Source organism: Lathamus discolor, chromosome 1 (assembly GCF_037157495.1).
Source record: "Lathamus discolor isolate bLatDis1 chromosome 1, bLatDis1.hap1, whole genome shotgun sequence".
In the NCBI taxonomy this organism is placed as follows: domain Eukaryota; kingdom Metazoa; phylum Chordata; class Aves; order Psittaciformes; family Psittacidae; genus Lathamus; species Lathamus discolor.
Genome location: NC_088884.1, coordinates 74955432 through 74975712, shown reverse-complemented (window position 1 = coordinate 74975712; position 20281 = coordinate 74955432). Strand labels below are relative to the sequence as shown.

The 20281-nt window shown below is 41.3% G+C and overlaps 1 protein-coding gene across 3 annotated transcripts in view; it reads right to left on the bottom strand.

The window, feature by feature from the left end:
• The window catches only part of KIAA1549 (KIAA1549 ortholog), a 146635-nt gene that overhangs the window by 72209 nt on the left and 54145 nt on the right, over positions 1–20281 (bottom strand). For all 3 annotated transcript variants that reach the window (XM_065680740.1, XM_065680748.1, XM_065680758.1), the window contains exon 2: positions 1030–3759. In XM_065680740.1, coding sequence (XP_065536812.1) covers positions 1030–3759 — 2730 coding nt within the window. The remainder of the gene's footprint in view (positions 1–1029; positions 3760–20281) is intronic.

The following is a 20281-nucleotide window of genomic DNA, read 5'->3' as shown; positions in this document are numbered from 1 at the left end:
ACAAGCATGACATTAATTACTGAAAGGCTATCCACCAAGTAAGAAATCACTTTAAAAACCCCACATCCCTATGGACGTCATGTCTGTCACAGTCACACTTAAGATTGTGACTATGGTCAAAGAAACAACTGAACGATGTTGTGCTGTCATCCTGCATTTACTTCCCACCAGTAGCTTGCCTACAAAACTATTCAAATTACAGGTTAAAAACCCCATCAACTTCCTCATCATGGCATAGCCAGCTCACCTTCATATCTGGAAGATGAGATTATGCTCATTCTGATTTACCTATTACAAATAAATTTTAAAGGCAAAATGTGTTGCACTCTTGCAGCTGCCCTGGATTAGTTTGCTGGTGTTGTTTTGTTAACAAGTTAGGAAGAGATAGGAAAACACCAAAAAAGCAAAACACAGATGCCAAGACAATTAGTTTTGAAACACACTAATGTCACTTTTTCTGGTTACAAACACATGAAATCCAACCGAAATAAGTACAGGAGGAGGAGGGAAAATATAAATATAAGCTAGTATGGTAAAACTATAAAAATGGTTACAAACCCCAAATATTTTTAAACCAACCCTCCTCTTTCATATTACAACATTACCTCACATGCAGGTTGTTTTTACAAACAGCAGCAACAACTGAAAGGAGAAACTTACTCAGTCAGAACATTTAATAGTTTGGCAAAACATCACCATGACAGCAACATTCATTTACAACTCATGAAATGATAAAGCAGCCTTTAATTCAGCAGACTTGTATATATGCATCAGCAATTTTAGAAGGCAAGTTCATTCTCTGTGCAGTGTAACGTGCACTTAACTCACCATCACAACAGACTTTGCTCAAATGAATTCTATTGTTTTCAAGAATAAATGATAAATCACCACTTTTACACCCGTTTGTCTAAATGTACGCTGTATTTCTTTGAAAGGTTCTCTTAGTTAATTCATTATCTACAATTTAACTAGGGGGCCCCATTACAGTGGCTTCTGGAAAACAAAACAGAAAAATTACAAGTATCTTACCTGCAGTAACTAAATAAGCATCAGGAACTGTGATGTCGCAGACATAGGGCTGCTTAGTAGTGCTCACTGCAGAGGTTACGACCACAGGTTCAGATGGAGTAGTAGTCACCAGAGGGGTGGAGGAGAATGTCGGCAGGCTGCCAGCAGCAGTTGTGCTGTGGCTGTCCACAGCACTGGTAGCTGTGGTCGTGGGGACAGTGGTGGAAGCAGTTGATGCATCAGTACCAGAAGTTACACTGCTTCCTGCTGGAGCTTCATATCCAGTGGCAGGGCTAGAAGTTGGAGGAAACTGGGTGGGAGCAAATGATGTGGTCACTGACAGAGATGCTGTAGGAAAGGGCATCACGCTTATGGTGTCAGCCCCTGATGTCAGGTTGTCAAGGTCTGCAGGAGGAAAGGCTGTGTGGGCACTGCCCTCGCTGTGAGATGTTAAAAGCAGCGTGGGGCTAACTGTAGCACCAATATCCTCATCAGAAACCAGAGCAGTTGAGAGCAGCGATGAAGACGCACTTAAGACAGGAGTTGCTGGAAAGGTAGTAAACAGAGATATCAGATCTGTTTCATTGGGCAAGATGCTGCTCGTAACAGACTGGGTGCTGGAAGCAGGCAGGGTAGGAACCACAGAGTGAGAGGTGGAAAGTGAAGGCTCCAGCTGAGAGGTAGCTCCTGTAACAGCTGAGGTAAACACAACTTCAGAGCCTGCTGGCAATACTGAGGGTGCTTCCAGAAACACAGACAACTCAGAGTGAAAATCTGATGATGGTGTTGTTTCAGGAACATGTGCACCTGGAAGAGAGGATGCATCTGAATACAAGTATGATGTTTGGCTGAGAGGGAACTGAGAAACCTCAGTGTCAGTGGCAGAGCTGACAGTGGTAGCAAAGTCCCAGCTGGAAACATCCTTGGAAAATACTGATGTTCCAATCAACGAGGTCTGAGGTAAGAGTGTTGATAAATCACTTTCCATAACAGAGTAAGAACTTAGCATGGCTGATGACAGAGAAAAGTAGCTAGGTTCAATAAGAAATGGTGTCGATAAAAGACTGGATGAGAAATCCAAAGTATTTAAAGACGGTTCCTCCCTTGTAGACGTCTTCTCAAGCAAGACAGATTCTGACGGCATTAATTCTGGCAACTCCAGCAAAGTTGTGTAACTGACTGCAAACGATGCTACCAGCTTACTCTGAATGAAGGTGGAGTCAAACAGAATGGTGGTGGCACCAGGAAGTTCTATGTGAGTGCTTGGTGTCAGTGAAACTGTTTCCAGAACAGGGGTAGAAAACTGGGCAGAAATGCTCAGCGATGTTCCTTCAGACAGCTGATGGTAGGAAGAAGAAATTGTTATAGGTGTTCCAGTGTTAAGGCCAGTGTCCACGGTGCTTAATAAAAACATGCCTGAATCAGGGAGTTCTGCAAATCTTGAAGAAAATGAAACAACTGGTCTTGATGGAAAAGAAGTATCAAAAGTCTCAGGTGTAGGCTCCTCTAATTCATACCCATCAGTAATTATAGTTGTAAACGGAGTTATGCCTTGTACTTCAGAGGCTTTGATGGACAAAGTTTCAACATAATCACCTGAGCCCACGTCCTGTTCCGGGGAAAAGCCTGCTTCCGGCAGAAGTGAAACTGAGTCACAATACAAACAAGAACTGTATGATCTTGTGAAAGGCACTGGACTCATGAGCTCACTGGCAAGCTCTGATTGACTTGGTATTTCTGAACCAGCACGCAAATTTGGTGCTGTACTGGAGGATTCATGTGTAAACAGGTTGGCATTAAGAATTCTATTAGAGTCCATGGAAATGACAGCTGAGTAAAGCGGGAAAGACTCAAGTGGAAGACTAATAGAAAACAAAGCAGGCTCAGCGCTGGCTACAGAAGCCAGCGTAGCCCAGGGAATGCTTGGAAAGGGGTAGGTCTTTAGACTGAGAGTTTCTGCTGCCCTGCTACTCACATCAGCGTAAACGTCATCATACAGGTCTGCACTTCGTGCTGTGGCATTTGGGGTCACTAGGCTAGTTTCACCCAGCAGCTTGAGATGAAAAGGTGATGCTTCTGAAGTAGCCCCAAAAGGCAAAGCTGTTAAACTTGCATTTATGTTTTCCTGCACTGCGACTCCCTCCTCTGAAAGGATGGAAGTGAAATAAATAGCTGTATTTGGAGGGTACAACTGCAAGTCTCTGCCTGGTGCTAGCATTTCACTATCTTGTACAAAAGGCTTTGATTCAGTAGGAGCATTACTGTGATCAGGGACTGTGCTCAACGGAGTCTTCTGCTGTGCTGTTTTTAAGATGTCATATGGTGAAAAAAGGACAGATGATGAAGGTGTTAGCAAAACAGTTTCTAACATTTCTCTCGGTGGTTCTGCTGTATTAACTGAGTGATGATCTGTTAAAACTACAAAAGACTTCAGTGGAGGAGTCCACTGTGCCTTTGGAAATGAACTAATAAACTCATCGTCACTTAAGAAAGCCTCATTGCTTGTTACAGAGCCATCTACCAACGGCATACTTCTCCCTTCTGACATCCTGACCATTTCTTCTTGGTTAAATAAAGTCACATCAAAAGGAGTGGTAACTGATGATAAAACCGTTTGAAAGAAATTACTTTCTTGGGACTCCAAAGTACTTTTTGCTAAGGCCATTCGTGTCCTGCTGTCTGATATGCTTTCGTGCATCTTTGAGTCCACTGAGAAAAAGGAAGAATTTTGCTGCTCCAAGGATCTCTCATCTAAATGAAGAGGGAAGGAGGAAAACAAAAAACCATCAGATTAGCACAAGTAGTAAGATTAGAATGAGAAAATCTCACATACAATGTGTCTAGAGAGAACCGCCCAGAATTCAAAGGCTACGGAAAACCTCCCAGTAAAAGAAACACCTACATGCGCAAGTCAGCACAAGCAGTAAGATTCTCTGTGAAACTCCATTCCTTGGAAATAAGCAGACAACACAAGCTCCTCTCACTCTGCACCTACTCATCTCTCTGCAGCAGCACTTCAGTAAGGACCACAGGACAGAAAGTAGCTCCCTATGTGAGGCTACAGTTCATGGCAGCTAATGGCGTCACCAAGTAAACAAGAAGGGTAACAGGGAATAATGCAGGATAAAAATTTGCCTAACTTTAAGCCTTCTGCTTTCCTTTAGCACCACTTCATTTCCTCTGTTTTATTACTTCTCAATATTAGGCTCACTAGCAGATCCGCTATATCTCAAGGACCAGATCCTCCCTCTCGAATCAGAAATGAGTGACACATGAGAGACGAAGAGGAATTCACTTTACGTAAGGCAAATGTGGACCTGATATCACTCATGAGAATTTCCTATGTAACATGTCCAGTAGTTACGCTTGTATTGCCAGCCATTCATTTAACTTCTGGTCTTTTAGCAGTCAGTGACAAATTGCTTCAGTACATAATTGCTGTCTTTATTCACAACCTGCTGTGGGAGTACCCTATTTATGGGCCACCTGTACTAAAACATTCACTGCTCCAGTTTGCAGAATCCAAACAATAATAGCTGGGTTCAAACACGAAGCAGAAAAAGCTAAGAATTCACCAGATATTTTCAGAAAATACGTGCAAAAATCACATATGAATGTGATTTGTATAACTTGACTATAATTCAAGTCCCCTCTTACTCCACTCTTGTGAGACCACCTGCAATACTGTGCTCAGCTCTGGGGGTCCCAACCCAAAAGGGATGTGGACCTTCTCAAGTGAGTCCAGAGGAAGCCACAGAGATGCTCTGAGGGCTGCAGCACTTCTCTTGTGAAGAGAGGCTGAGAGAGTTGGGCTTGTTCAGCCTGGAGAAGAGAAGGCTCAGGGGAGACCTTAGAGCAGCTTCTAGTACCTAAAGAGGGCCCACAAGAAATCTGGAGAAGGTATGTAGTGGCAAAACAAGGGATGATGGCCTTAAAGAGGGAGATTTAGATTAGGTCTTATGAAGAAATTCTTCCTTGTGAGGGTGGTGAGGCCCTGGCACAGGTTGCCCAGAGAAGCTGTGGCTGCCCCATCCCTGGCAGTGTTCAAGGCCAGGTTGCATGCGGCTTGGAGCAACCTGGTCTAGTGGAAGGTGTCCCTGCCCATGGCAGAGGGCTGGACCTTTAAGGTCCCTTCCAAGACAAACCATTCTGTGACTCTATGGTTTAAATTATTCACCTCTCACAAAAGTGTTCTTGGGTTACAGAGAAGTTCTGTTTATGAGCTTTTCCAAACAGGGATGCATTTTGCAAAGAAAAGGTTGATTATTGTTTGAGTACTTTTCTGAAATGTCAAGACTGAATTAACAACCTTCAGAGCTGAATATTAAGGGAATATTAGAAAATTGCCTCAGGATATTTTTCAAGGATACACACAAAGGCTTCATCTGTAAATTATCTATCCCACCTGATTATCCTGCTTTCACATGGGAGTATACACATGGTATTCTTGGAACCTACTGGCAATGCACATTAAAAAGGCTGGGGGGACTGGGGTGGGTGGGAATCCTGTCCAGTTTAACCATCAGGGATCAGTTTAAAATCAAACCGAGCATGCACAGTATAAAGTGCCAGACAGCGATACAGCACACTGCTCAACTGTAACTACATTTGTGACCCTTTAGAGGATGCCTTGAACTCAGTAACCCATGCTAGGTCCTGCAGGAATAGCTCACCTATCTGTTAACACACTGTTGTCAGTCTAACACTTTCCAAAGGTGATAAACTGCTGTACTCAACCCCTCCTCCCCGGTCTGTTTGCTGAATTCTTTGACACAACTTTTCGAGAGCTGAAATACCAACTCGATACATTTTGAAGCTGAAAAGCACGATTACAAGTATTAATTCATAGAGTTAATATCACTGTACCACTAATCGCAGCTAATCAAATACAAATGCTGTGATCCTAAGCATTATTTTACATATCCCATGCACAATGTTTTGCAGCATAGCAGATACTATTCTCTCAAATACTCCAAATCAACTTTTCCTCCCCCTTAAACTCACTGTAGGCACTGCCAACTTTATGATGCTTAGTTGTGGTGCAATGATAAAATATACTGCCTTACAATGCTTTCAGGGAGAAAAGGGAAAAAAGGAGGAGGGAGGTGAATGGGTGGGGTGAAAGAAGGAGGGGGGAAAGAACGTAAGTACGCTCCTGTAAAAGCTATGAAAGTCAAATACACAAGTCTATCCTTGACTTCTTCCACAGAAGTCAGCTATTTGAACACGGCACAGTGCAGCCACTTTAACTTAGGCTTTCAGTCTTTATTTTAATCTTTGTGAGATTTTGAATAAGCAGGGAGTTACTAAAGGAAAAGACTCGCAAGGCTATGAAACAAACACTGGCAGAATGAATCATTTCTTCCCCCATGCGCAATTCCTTTTAGCCAGCTCTGTAAAATCCTTGCGCACCTTGGTCACACTTTGGAGTCCTAGCACTTGCCTATAGTGAATTCTATCAGCAAATATGCTTAACAGACAAAAGTTGTTCTTGTTCATCACAGCTTCATGTTGTAAATCCCTGTACCAGTAACACAAGACAGCTGTGCTAGTTTCAACACAGTAAGCATGGTAAATGTGAAATTGCTACACATGATAGTTAATATAACCAGCAAAGGTGAGTACATACTGATTAGCAACTGCACTTCTGATCACGTATTTCCACAAATCTTTGACCCAAAGCTAGAGGTCTTTCCACAAACAAAACAGTTTCATTGCCTGTTCATGCCTATGCCATATAGCATCAATTTTCCTTCACCCATAGAGATCGCCCTTTATCTCTGCTCAATAGGATAGGGAAGCTGTCACAAGGCCAGATCCTGCTGGAAGTGACTTCATGGCAAAAAGATCTTCGGAAGAGTCACCTGCACCACCATAAGCTGTCCAATAGACACGCATAAGAGGCAAGGCCAATATGGGCTAGTATTTATCTCCTTTATTTCCAAGACAAGGTAACAGCAGTTAGTTAAGTAAGTGGAGCGGGGAAAATTCACTTGTGATCTAGGATTTTGAAACAATTCATCAGCAAGTTCATGAGCTACTCGTCCGTGCTCTTTGCCTTGCTTAGCATTTCAGAAGCAGGGAGCATTAGTGACATGCCATTAACAATACAATTTATTGTTTTCTGTCACCTCCAGAACAACAGTGTACTGCTTCAGTACTGCTTGTTAGAACTGTGTGTGCCTCTCATGGAGAGCAGATGGGATATGCAGCAGATGCACCTCAGAGCAGCTGGACAGCCCACAAAGAGGAAGGAAAAGCAAAGGAAAAAGGGAAGGAGGTGAAGGAACACCGCGGTACGACAATCACACCCTCACCACGCAGAGCAGCTGATCTGGCTATACGATGGGACAAAGAAAGCAGACAGATTGCACATGTTCTGGTGTATCTCAACATCACGACTGCACAAAGCTATTGATGAATATCAATGCTGACTTGTTTGTTTGCACAGCTGCTGGGTGACGGTTTTGCCATCCAGCAACTGTACTGCCACTGAGGTCGGCAACCGCGACAGGCTGACAATCAGACAAGCCAAACTGCACCAAGCCGATAACATTATGAGAAAGAACAGTTAGCTTAGGAAGCAAAGCTGCGATCCCAAGCTACTGCAAAGGGGAGGAAAGGAGAGCACTTGTGGCTGGGGCCACAGGAGGCACAGATGGCACCAATACAATGCCTCAGCTCAGACAACAACTTTCGGACACAGGAAGAATGACAGCATAGGAAATGCTCTGATGGGCTTGGGGTGATGAACTCTCCACTGCTTCTGCTGCCCTGCAGAACTGGTTAGAGCCTGAATTAAATTCACAAGTAATGAAACCTGTCACTGAGCACAATGATCCCTTCAACTGCCAAATCCGTATTTACAGAAGCACAGCCGTGCACCGTTCACACTGGTGCAGACTTGCGTGAATTCGGGAAGGGCCATAACACATACAGTCCCATGACTACAGCAACGGACTGCTGCAGTCTACAGACTTCAGTGACAAAAATATACCATGTAGGCTTGCCAGAAAGCTATGAGTGCTCATCAACCAGGAACTAGACTAGTAATTTTTCCCAAAAGCAATTAGAGAGATGTAGTTTTCATCCTTCCTGTAGCCACAGTGCTGAAAAGTAATGTCTGTTCCATACTCTATAATAAGGTAAAAAAAGGATGATTTTCCAAATATATAATATATTCATCTGCTCATAAGCTTCCATATTTACATATTCATTTATAATAAATATATACTTTCACATATTTTTAAATGTGGGATTCAAGAGGTAACTTCCGCCCCTGCCACTGATCTCTCATGTGGCTTCAAAAAAGTTGCAAGACTTTGCTGCACTCTGCTATTAAAATGTGGCAATTATACGCAACTATCACAACTCCAGCATATACTAAAATGTAGGTAATTTCCTATATTATGAAAATGTTAAATTATAGACAACAGGTACAGGGATGACAACAACAAATGTAATAGAGGAGTCTTTACCGCTGATAAAAATAAGACTTAAGAATAAAACTAGTAATTTTTGCTCTATTACCTTTTAGAAGCTAACTAACAGCTAATAAAGTCTGCAAGCATCAGAAAGTGCCAGCAGCCTAGCTGGAAACCAGTTCAAACATAAATCACCTCAAAGCCCCCAATCTTCTGTGTACTAACACAGTGGTCTAAAAAACTCAGTTTTAGCACCTTTCTTTTTTTTGGCAAGGAAAAAAAATTGTTCTTTTATTACTGCCGACTGTTTCAAACAAAGGCATTTTAGATAAGAGAGGCAACCGACACTACATGCATGCCAAGTATTATGGGAAATTTCCCATTCATAGAATCACAGAATGGCTTGGGTTGGAAGGGACATTAAGGATCATCCAGTTCACAGTCAGGGACACCCCCCCATTAGCCCGAGTTGCTCCAAGCCCCATCCAACCTGGCGTTGAACACTGACAGGGATGGGGCAGCCACAGCTTCTCTGAGCAACCTGTGCCAGTGCCTCACCACCCCCATAGTGAAGAATTTGTTCCTTCTATCAAACTTGTATCTCCCCTGTTTAAGTTTGAGCCTATTACCTAACTAGATGCTATTAGATAACAATTCTCAAATTCTTAAAATTAAAGCTATGGACTCACTAGGAATATTTACCACTTGAAACAGCTCCCTGACTATTGGGTAGAGTAGCACACCACGTTTACAGAAAGCTTTTAACAATACTTTTTTATTTCACTTTGAGAAACAGCAAGAGATTTAAATAACTGAACCCAGCATAGGATGAGACCACCCAAGCATAGAAAAAATGACAGACTGAAATGTATCTGAAAAAAATTATAACTCTTCTTCATATGGCTTAACACTTAATAACTAATTTATTTAACAGCATTTAGTTCAGCTTCCGCCAAAAAAGATCTTGTATGCATTAGATCACTGCAAAAAATTCACACAGCTCTCTTGTGTAAGCGTCTAACTAAATTTCTTAGGTGTCTGGCTTGGAGGAAAATACCAGTCACAGAAGCATGTGCAGCTAAAAAGCTGTCTGCTTTCTTCTCTGGGAGGCATTAAGCATGAATTGAACACTGACAGTAATCAGCCCTGGCACACAAAAGCCAGGGAGAGCAGGGGATGAGAGCCTGCACAGTTTCTGCCTTCCAGAGCTCTAGGTCCCCTCTGGGGCTCTGGGCAGTGTTTGGAAGGTTCTGTTCTCAGAGCACATGCAGAGCCCATACCCAATGCACCCTTATTGCTTAGGCTGTGCAAAACACAAATCATCTGGAGTCATAACAGCCATTTCCCGAAGATGCTATTTTTCTTATTGTAAAAGAATATCTCACCATTTACCACATGCGCTTATGATTTCACTAATTAAACGGCTTGTACTACCTGAAAGGCTAAAACAGAGAGCAAGTAAAGAAGTAGAAAATGTATGCTGAATCGTGGCACTCTTGTGCTGCAGTTGAAGATAAAATTTTGTAGCAAATGATAAAAAGTTGTATTAAGAGAAAAATAACAGCGTGAACAGGAAGCATGCAGAGTGCCTATGTCACACACTCACTTTTGCACACTTCAGTTTTCAATCTATAGCCAAGAAAGAAGAAGAACATCTTGAAGTCATTCTTCATCCACATGCAAACAGATGTGGCTCAGCTGCTGCTCAGGTGCAAGTACAGAAGAAACTCCCCCTCCTCTACAGCAAATGAGCATGAGCTTCCACCTCTGTATGACGTGAAAACATAGAATCACAGAATAGTTAGGGTTGGAAAGGACCTCAAGATCATCTGGTTCCAACCCCCCCTGCCATGGACAGGGACACCTCACACTAAACCATCCCACACAAGGCTTCATCCAACCTGGCCTTGAACACCGCCAGGGATGGAGCACTCACAACCTCCCTGGGCAACTGATTCCAGTGCCTCACCACCCTAACAGGAAAGAACTTCCTCCTTATATACATGCAGCAAAGCACAAAGGGAAGTGGCAAAGATAAACCCTTGCTTGCCAGGAGAGGTGATGAAGACTTTGTGAAGAAAGAGGTTTAAGTAGAAAACAGTGTAACTGCATTCATATCTGAGTGTATTAAAAAATACGACACTCCTCGTCAAATAGCGCATTTGAAAACCAATACTGATGTAACACCTATAATTCTTCCTTATCCAACATTAAAAAGCCCTCAAAACCTCCTTTAGGACACTTGCTGGTAACCATCATGTTAAAGAGCTGTAAGCAGTCTGGGATCCCAACTTCCACTGCACAGCCCACAGAACACCTCATCAGAAAACCCGAAGTCTATGTTCCGATCCAGGAGTCTTCCTAACGTACCCACTGTAGAGGCAGAACAGGACCCTGCAGTAGTTTGCAATAAATGGCAGATTAAAAGAAAAAACCTACAGCTTCTCTTAATTTAATACCACTGTAACACATTCTGTTTTGCATGAAAGGGAAGAAAAACTTTTGTAACTGAAGTGAAGCTTTTTGTAACATACCACCAGGTCAGGCAGTAAGGGCAGGAGAACATACAGATGGGGAGAGAGCAAACAACCCCACCACCGACTCCACGAACACAAGCCCACAATGAGGTTCATCTCCCAACCAGTATTATGACTTTTGAAAAAACACAACTTTGCTAACAAGTGGGCTGGGAACAAAACCCATGCACAGAACAGTTTGTCACACCTACACAACACCTGCAAACCCAAATGATGCAGAAATCCTCAGTCGTGGAACTGCATAAAGCTCTTATAGCAGGAACATGCTGATAGTCTCCCTCTAGAACTTCTCTGAATGCAGAGAACATGAGAAAGCCATGACCATTCATACCATTTCCAGCACCTCAAGGGGAAGAGAGGTAGATGCTTCCCACACAAAAGCCTTCTATGGCCACTACACGTTCCTACAGACCATCACCCACAGCTGAGGAGAGCAACAGCTTCGTGCAGGGCTCAGTGCTCTGTTGTGCCCGGCTGGCTGGCCATGCATGCACACACAGAGAAAATGGCAAATGAAATTATAGCTCCAAGTGTAGCTTTTGCTGGGAGCACTCAGGCTTTTTTGGCATCTAGTTGTACATGACATCATCATGTGGGAAGCCATATGCTAGGGATAAAGTACACACAAACTTGGACTGGCTTTACAAATGTTAGCTCTAAGAACAACTCGCATCAGATTTGCTCATCATGATAAACAGGTCACAATTTTTAGGAAGAAAAAGCTTTCTTCCCTTCCTCCCCCATCTTTTTTGTTTGGGTTGGGTTTTTTTTCTTTAATTGCTCTCTGCACAGCAATTTGATTTTTAGTCTCTAAAGAGCTAGTGTCAGTTTTCATCCAAATGAATGACTACCGAGAAGCCTTCTGTTTATGCTCAACACTGAAGCATCCTCCAAAACGCAGATGCTGGAAGTTTTTGAAAAGACCAATTAAATTTATATTAGCCTCTCTTTTGTGCAGATGACACAGCCATGAGCAGTATTTTGCACCCAGTGCATACAAATATCCTTACGCCCTTAACACAAAATAATTTTTGTTTCTTAAAATTGCACTATCACTACAAACTCTCTAGAAGCAATGAAACAACAGACAGCCTGAAGACAAGAGTAACTGTCTAATTAAAACAGAGCCTACGCTGTATCCTAGTAACCCAGTTATCCACAGGGACTCTCTGACACATATCCTTAACTGTGCCGTGCTGACAAAGGAAAATACCCTTGATTGAGCTTTAAGTTGCTCAGGTCAGCAGGCATGTTGCTCCAAAATCATATTACTTCAAGGAATAAATGGAAATCCCAACCTGCAACACCTAAAATCAGCTGCTTTGAGAAGTTAATTCACAAGACTTTTGTTACACAAAGCATGATGAAAAATCTGAAAAGATGACATTTTTAGCTGGCATAGTACCATCATTCTGTATTGAACTCATAAAATAACTTCATTGCTCCAGGGCCAGATCATAACAATACACCTGTAAATGCTTAACTTTTCTAACAGCTGTATATGCATAAGCAAGTAATATCGAAAACCTCTCACACACTCAAGATATGAAGGCGTTTAGTGATACAGCATGTATCACTTGGCAAATCAAGTCACATAAGAGAACCTGTCAATGCATTTTCACACAGAAAGGAGATTTCACAGCAAGCTAGAAAAGAGCAGAACAATCCTATCTACCCCAGTCTTTGGGGCTGAAACTAAGTGCTCACAAAGAGCTGAAAAGATGGAAAAAGGGACAAAGATGGAACAGAAGTTCAGGAAGTACTCACTTTAAGTAGAGGTTTGAAATAAGTTAACCCAAGATTTTTCTTTATAAACGTGTGTGTTTGGCCTTGACCTCACTTGGTCAAAAAAAGAGAAACGTCCTAAAAAAAGCCCTGTAAGAAAGAGTCACTGCATAAAGCCAAAAAATCAAACTTCTGACATAATTTATAGCTGCAGAACTTCCAGAAGACAATTCCCTGGCAAAGTTACTAGGAAAGATGAAATAAAGCAACACAAGCATTATTTCAAGTAATAAAAAACAACCAACCAACAACAACCAACCAAAATAACCACAGCCCACATTTCTTTGCCCCTTCCCTATAGATTGTCAGGCTCAGCCATCCACTGCACAACATATGCAAATTCAATGCAAACATCCTTACCAGAGACTCTGGAACTGCACTACTTTCAAGAATGATTATGGTATCAAGTAGTGTTCTCCTGTGCAGGTATCTCAAGATTTAACAATTAATTCTGGTCTTTTTATCTTTTACTTGTTAACATCCTCAAAATGTGACAAGTAAAGAAATCACAGTTGCTAGCATCTTAAAGGAAACTTGCCCAAAGCTTTTTCTTCCATGTCCTTAATGCAACACAACAGGCCTAATCACTACTCTCAGAGCACTCTCCTGGAAACAGGTTATCCTGAGCTACTGCTGTTTAAGATTTCAGACCTGGGGACACGTTCATGACCAACACAAATGAGTTCAACTCTACTGGATCAGCAAAGTTGCATCATCTTTTCTCAGGTCTGAAGTTGTTGCTGTAAGATCACAAGTTATCAGCCACAGAGTAACACAGAAGATAGTAAGATGAGAGTCTTCTATTTCTTGGCACTCTCAGTTGCTCAAGATGCACGTGCCAATCCACACTTAAGAGAAATAAGCTAGAGTCCCCACGCGGTGGTATTAAGATCATCTTGTTGTAAGAACTGCAGTTTCTGCATGGCCCTAGAAACTTCATCTCCTCAGTTAACAACAGAAATAAAAGAATCAGTAAATAACATGAGTTGCAGAAACAAATCAGAAGAGGATCTGCTATAGAAAACACTATATAGATAGTCCAGAAAAAGAATTTAAGATTATTCTTACTAGAAATATGTACAGAAGAACCAGAAAGGGAACATAACAACTGTATAGCACAGAAATATATGGCAGGGGAAAGCACTACACAGTCCTAGTCTATAGGGCAGCCTGCTCACAGCAGTTTTTACACGAATGGTATCTCTTCAGGAACATCACAAAGTATGACTTCCTAATTAACATATTAAGAAATACACTACAAAACCAACAATAAATGGAGAGGCAAGGACTATCCTCTTATCAAAACTTAACACACAAGAGACAAATGAGAAGCAAAAACAACTTGTTGGGAAACAGATGAGTTAATGCACAAGGCTATTAACAGAGAGCAACTGGAACATGTTTCAGAACAATTCAGCATTAAAGAAACTGGAAAGCCATAGCACAGCCACACTAGCCTTGGAGAAGATGCTTTTGTTATAACTGACATTTATTAGCATTATGAAAGAAAGTATGTTTTCCTTAAGGCAATGAGGAGAAAAGGAGGTGGGCACAGCATCATGCACTTGCAGATAACAACAGCCGAACTCTGCAACATTCTCTAATAATCACTGTACACTTGTCACCTTGGCTGCCACAAAGCATCCCATTACAATCAGACATTTCAAGACCATGTAGCACAGCATCATGTTAACTTGGCTGTGAATTGTTGCTGAAGCAAATGATGACACTGAAGAGATGGCCCTTCTAAATCCTTATCAGGACCTTTTCTGGTCCTTAAGCTCCCTGGGTCATGCCTTCACTTCTCCATAGGCTCTAGTTTTTAAGGTTGCATAAGGTTCCAACCTACCTCTATTACTTTTCCGTAAAGCTACAAACAGGAGTCAGTGAGCGGTTGTAAATTGCAGCACGCACTGAGTAAGCACAGACCTATATGCACTACTCCATCTATCACAGATGGCACTATTAAAGGTATTCTCCACTGAAAAAAGCTGGGCCAGGATTAGAAGCTTCTAAGGTGAATCCCACACTTGGTTAAATTCATGCTGATCCTCATGCATACTTGAGACAGCAACTGGGAAACAGGGTTGAGATACATTCTGGCTGTATAGTCTCCAAGAAAGATAGTAAAATCAATCACATCCCAGAACACTAAATATTGGTCTCATAGGAAGAGTAGAGACTTCTCTTGAATTCAGACCTCAGTATTTGTTTCGAGATGATCTGATCTACATTTTAGGACAACCTAGAAGTTTAACCCAGTGCAGTGTTGATGACTTCCTTCCTCATGTGAAAGGACATGTGCACATCAGCACAGTGCACAGTATTTTTGGAAGCTGAAACAGATACCCCTTTGATCCTGAACTGAACTTAAAAGCACATTTTTTGTTTAGGGCGTTGTCAATACCATCAACCTATCTACTACTTATAAAAAGTATGACCACATTGAACCTGGTGAAGCACTGAGTTCTCTTCATATGTGGCATGCCTTAGGACAGCACACTGTACTCGGAAGCTGGAACAATTGTCCTGTGGCATTTGAAACTGAACTTGAAAGTTGGGGGTTTGATGTCATGAATAGCCTTAAATTTCCTACTTGAGAAATACCACTGCATTGAAACTGGGCCTCTGCAGTGTGAATGGGGCTGCCAGTGTTCTCCACAAGATACCACACATTTGAAGCATCTCCGTTCCCAGAATATTCACCTATAGGAAGGAAGCAATTGAGTTGCATCTGTGATGAGGGAAAAGGCAGAAAAGTAAGCCAGAGTTCAGTTTTATCAGGACTCATGACATGCATTCCAAGAATAAGAACACAGAGTAAAGGCAAGGCTGATGCACATTTTTATTAGCATATAAATGCAAATAAATAGATACAGTTTTCCAAAATAAAGAACAGACCCCTTTGTGATCAAACACACACAACTATTCTGCTTTACTGCATGCTTAGTACAATTTAAACTAATTGTAGGCTGCTTCTGTTGTGTTTTTTTTTTAAATATGGCTTATACACATCACAACATCTCCAAATAAAACTGAAATTAAAGTGACTGCACATGTTAATAACTACTTTCGCTTTTATCCTAGATAAATAACACATGATAATTTCCATACTATATCAATCTCAAGTTTTCTATTCAGAAGAATTCTATCTGCATTGAAACGTTCAAAAGAAAGAGAAAACCACTAACTTTCTCTATTAAGTTATCAGTTCTTTGAAATGAAGTATTTACAATGTACATGAACTGTCTGATATGTCCCTTACAGAGCCAGAAAATCCACTCCACTCCTGCCTTACAGGAAAGGGGTTGCTAGAGAACAGCGTATTATGTATAACCAGGTAGATACTTCAGAGGTGACCCCAGCTCCTTTATGTCAGGATTCTTCCCCTTTCTTAATCTATATAATCAAGCTTAGTCTTCTGTATCAAGTTGATTTTCATTATTTAAGAGGCTACATCATTCACATGGCTATTTTCTCCCCTTACAAAAGCTGAAGTACCCATGATCAAAAATGGCCAGCATTTCTGGATTGGGGCACGACAGATAATTTGTACTACTTTGCCATGTATAGCCAAACTAGTATAAAATTCCTATTTATGCTGAAGGAAAAGCAGGTCAGTACACACAAGTTATGAGCTACAGTTTGCTGTATTTCACTCCCTGTGGTTTCAAACCGCTCTCCAACAGTTGCTTGGGAATGGACCTCTAGCCTAATTATTTCTGAGGTATTCCTACTTTCCTACTAATACCCTCTTGCCATAACCTGATCTAATACAGAGACCGGCAGCAGTGTAGTTACCATAGACTTATAGCATCATTTCTCTGCTTCCTGGATAGAGAAAAAGCACTTCAGGGAGGGTGTATTGTCATGTCATATCCATTCCACTCTGATCCACACCCCAGTAACTATGAAACACACAGGGAAATTAACATTTTCTTTTTAGGTGGATCAGGTAGGGCTTGAAAAGGTCTAAAGAAGATATGATCTTGGAGAACATGAGCTTGATAATCAAGCTCCTTTACTTTTAACCGTACACAGGTATTCACATATCTGTGAATGTTATCCTAACATGGAAAAGTTTGCACGCAGCACACAGAAAGTAACCACCTAACATAGAAAGTTCAGTCCATTAACTAATAGTGGTCTCATCCATATGATGATGGATGAGAATGGGATTGAGAGAATCACAGAATGAAGAAAGAAAATGTGCTGGGAGGATGATAGTTTGAGCTTTGCTCTCAAATGCACTTCCTTTAAACACTCCCCTTTGCGACGATCTGAGCCTTCTTCAACCTTTGGAGTAAGATCTTTCATTTCTGTGCAGACTCCTTCCTGCAGGGCCAACATTATATGGCACCCAGCACAGTGGTACAACTGAGCTTAGCCCCTCCAGCACAGTCCTATGCAAAGCACCTTGAGCGCTATAGGAAACGGAGTGCTCCTTGCCCATCTATCTGCGTGGGGTTCTGCAGGAAGGCTTATGAACACAAGTTGGTTGTCTCATACTATGATATTGGAAAAGGAAGTAAAAGAGCTTTACATGTGACTTCATGCCGGGTTTTGGATGCTGTACTTAATGAAAAACATGATCGAATTATAAAGAATCCAAAGAAAAGTACAAGAAAGGACAAAGGTCCTCTAATGAGGAAACAACTGAGATCAAGTTGGGATTAATCATCCTAAACAAAAAGTGATTACAGGGGGAAAGAAAAAGTACGTAACAAAACATGCCAATTGTTTTTAAGCACATGTAAAGAGGAATAATCTCTTTTCCACATCTACACTGCATAGCTCAGTCCTGACAGCCTTTAGGATGAGTTTTCCGAAGGTCAGTGTTGCTCTATATTAGAAAGGATTGCTCCAGATTGTCCAGGAGTCTCCATCACTGGAAATCTTTAAGAATAGTTTAAATAACCACATCAGGAATTGTAATTACAGCTGATTCTTGCTTTGAGAGTTCTTCCAGACCTATTTTCTCTGATCCAGGCTGTTCAGATGCACTGCAGAGGGAAATCAATGTCACATGTGTTTAAAAAAAAAAAAAATAAAAGTTGCAGGGCTAAGCCTTCTGTGCAGTTTCTCTTACAGAGCAAAGCTGTTTTAACAAAAATAACCCAATAAGCTGTGTTTAGGAATAACCAAACTTTCCTGCTACTTGAGAACAGAATTTCTCCAGGATCTGTTAAAAATGCTAGCTTACATATTATTACCATAAACATGAGGTTGCCAAGGAACAGGTCAACTAATACACTTAAAGGTATGCTAAGAAAGGATTGTCATCGGTGATTATAAGGAATTCCCTCATCCTAACAAGCAATCAGCTGCCAATTAATAGTAAGCATACTACTCTCTGTAAGAGCAACAGAACATGTTCCGTATTCAGCTGGATAAAAGCATATACAAACAACTTCACACCACTGAGGACCCACAGCAAAAAGGACCAGTGTTTGAAAGCAGAAGTATGTGCATGACTTCGTTACCAGTTGTGCATCCTCTGTGGTGAACGCGCTATTTACAGTATCTCTAAACAACCACAGAACTCATCATAAAAGCACAACTTGTTTAGCTGTGCTGTCAGGGATCTTTCTCAAGTGAGGCAAGCCTCTAAATTCTTTCTCTTGCCTTCCATCATTACCCGTTCTCTTTCAAAGGCCAGACCCTTCATTTCTTGATTACAACTGGAGTACCAATGAAGTCAAAAGTTCCGATAAAGACTAGTAATAGTAATAAAGTAATAAAATAAAATAGTAATAAAAAAGTAATAAAATAAATAGTAATAAAGACTAGTATTTCCACCTGTAAGCAAAGCACAGCCAATGCTCAGCTCCCTCAAACCTGTTTGCACATCTTCTTACTAGTATGAGAAAGGAGGAAGAAATTATAACAGTTTCTTAGTTACAACCACAAATATTTTAAAAGCACTACAAGTACAAATGTGTGTACAATTGCACAGTCAAAGAAATCATCCCTGTCACGGACACCTACCACTTTTTACTTCATGAGGCGATTTCACCTTCTCTTTCTCTACCCTGCTGCTTCCCACAATACCTACATCAAGGATAAAACCAAAGTAATGAAAAACGCATTCTGAGCTGCTTTGGACTCCTATAGCTAGCAAAGAAGTTTCCTCAGCAACCTAGGCTGGAGCTGTCCTTAGCTACACTCCAAGACCTACTTGGACATCCAAAACTACACACATTTTTATCAACCAGTGCTCCCCTGCTAACTGAGAATAAGAGCAAAGTAGGACAGTTCCTGCTGCTGTGGAATGCTTTAAATTCCTATCACTGCTGACAATTGCGCGTGAGAACGTGGTGGGCATATACTGCGCACTGGACTGAAGAATTTTCTCCAAACTTATACTGTATGATGCTTCCATCTGAAGAAGCTCAGATGAGAAATGGGGACAGACAGTTACACTTCTGTGCTGCAGGGTCACATATTTGGTTCCTGCAGCAATGCTGGATAGTACAGCCTCAGTGAGGAAGGCAAGAGAAGCTGCTCTTTATATGGAAATAAAACTAGAAGAAAATCTATACGTCCTTTGCCTTTAGAGCTGGTCTAACACTGCCAAGCTAGGATCAAAAAAGTGTGGTTTGCCTCCTCTAGTATACATTGGCTGCTGACAGGCAGGATAGTTAAAATGGGAATTCTCGGTGAGGATTCCAGTTCTAGTGCATGAAAGACATTTTGCTGTTACTTGCTGGTTTGTGGCACTACATACAAGTCCCTAGCAGAGATTCAGACTTAGGCCTTGGCAAAACCTGCTCCACAACATCCTGCTTCTTAAAAATTACAGTAAGTGCTGGTAGGAGTTCTCCAAATTAAATTTCTTTAGAATGACTGAAACTAGACCCAGAAGACTTTACTTTTTCCTTTCGCTCCTTAATCTGCTTCCTTGCAAAGTTAACTACCTGGCACCAATTCTGCTTGAGATGATCATAGATTTTATTCATTCACACACATACACACATTCAGTCTTTATTAATTAGAATTTGGAAGAAGCCAAAAGCATATGGCCATGTAAGTCTCCTACAGACTTGAAAGTAATGCAGAGTATTTCCAGCAGCATTTTCCATTTTGTCCCATCATCACTGACTCGTTTAACCTGCAATGTTTTTGCTTATTATCTCTTCATATGAATGACATGAAAAAAGTCTGAAGCACTTGCTACCAAACTCAGTTAAGAGATGCAAGCAGTAGTGCTCCCACCCAAGAAAGCCTCATTTTAAAAGGCATAGCCAGGTCCGATACACATTTCAGGCAAATCTCAACCTTCTTAATAAAGAAGAAAAAAGCATAAAAAAAGGGGTATATTAGCACAAGTACAGTCATCTTCACAAGTAGTTAAGTCACCAAAGCACCATGATAAGCTTCCTTGAGGCCCTGAAGATCCAGGCATCCCTGTAATAATCTTATGTGCTCAAAAGTCTCTGCTAACACTAGCCAGAAAAGAAAAAAGATAAAACCCACACACTTTCACACATCTTGCAGCACTAATTCTAAACCCAATAGCCACGCTTT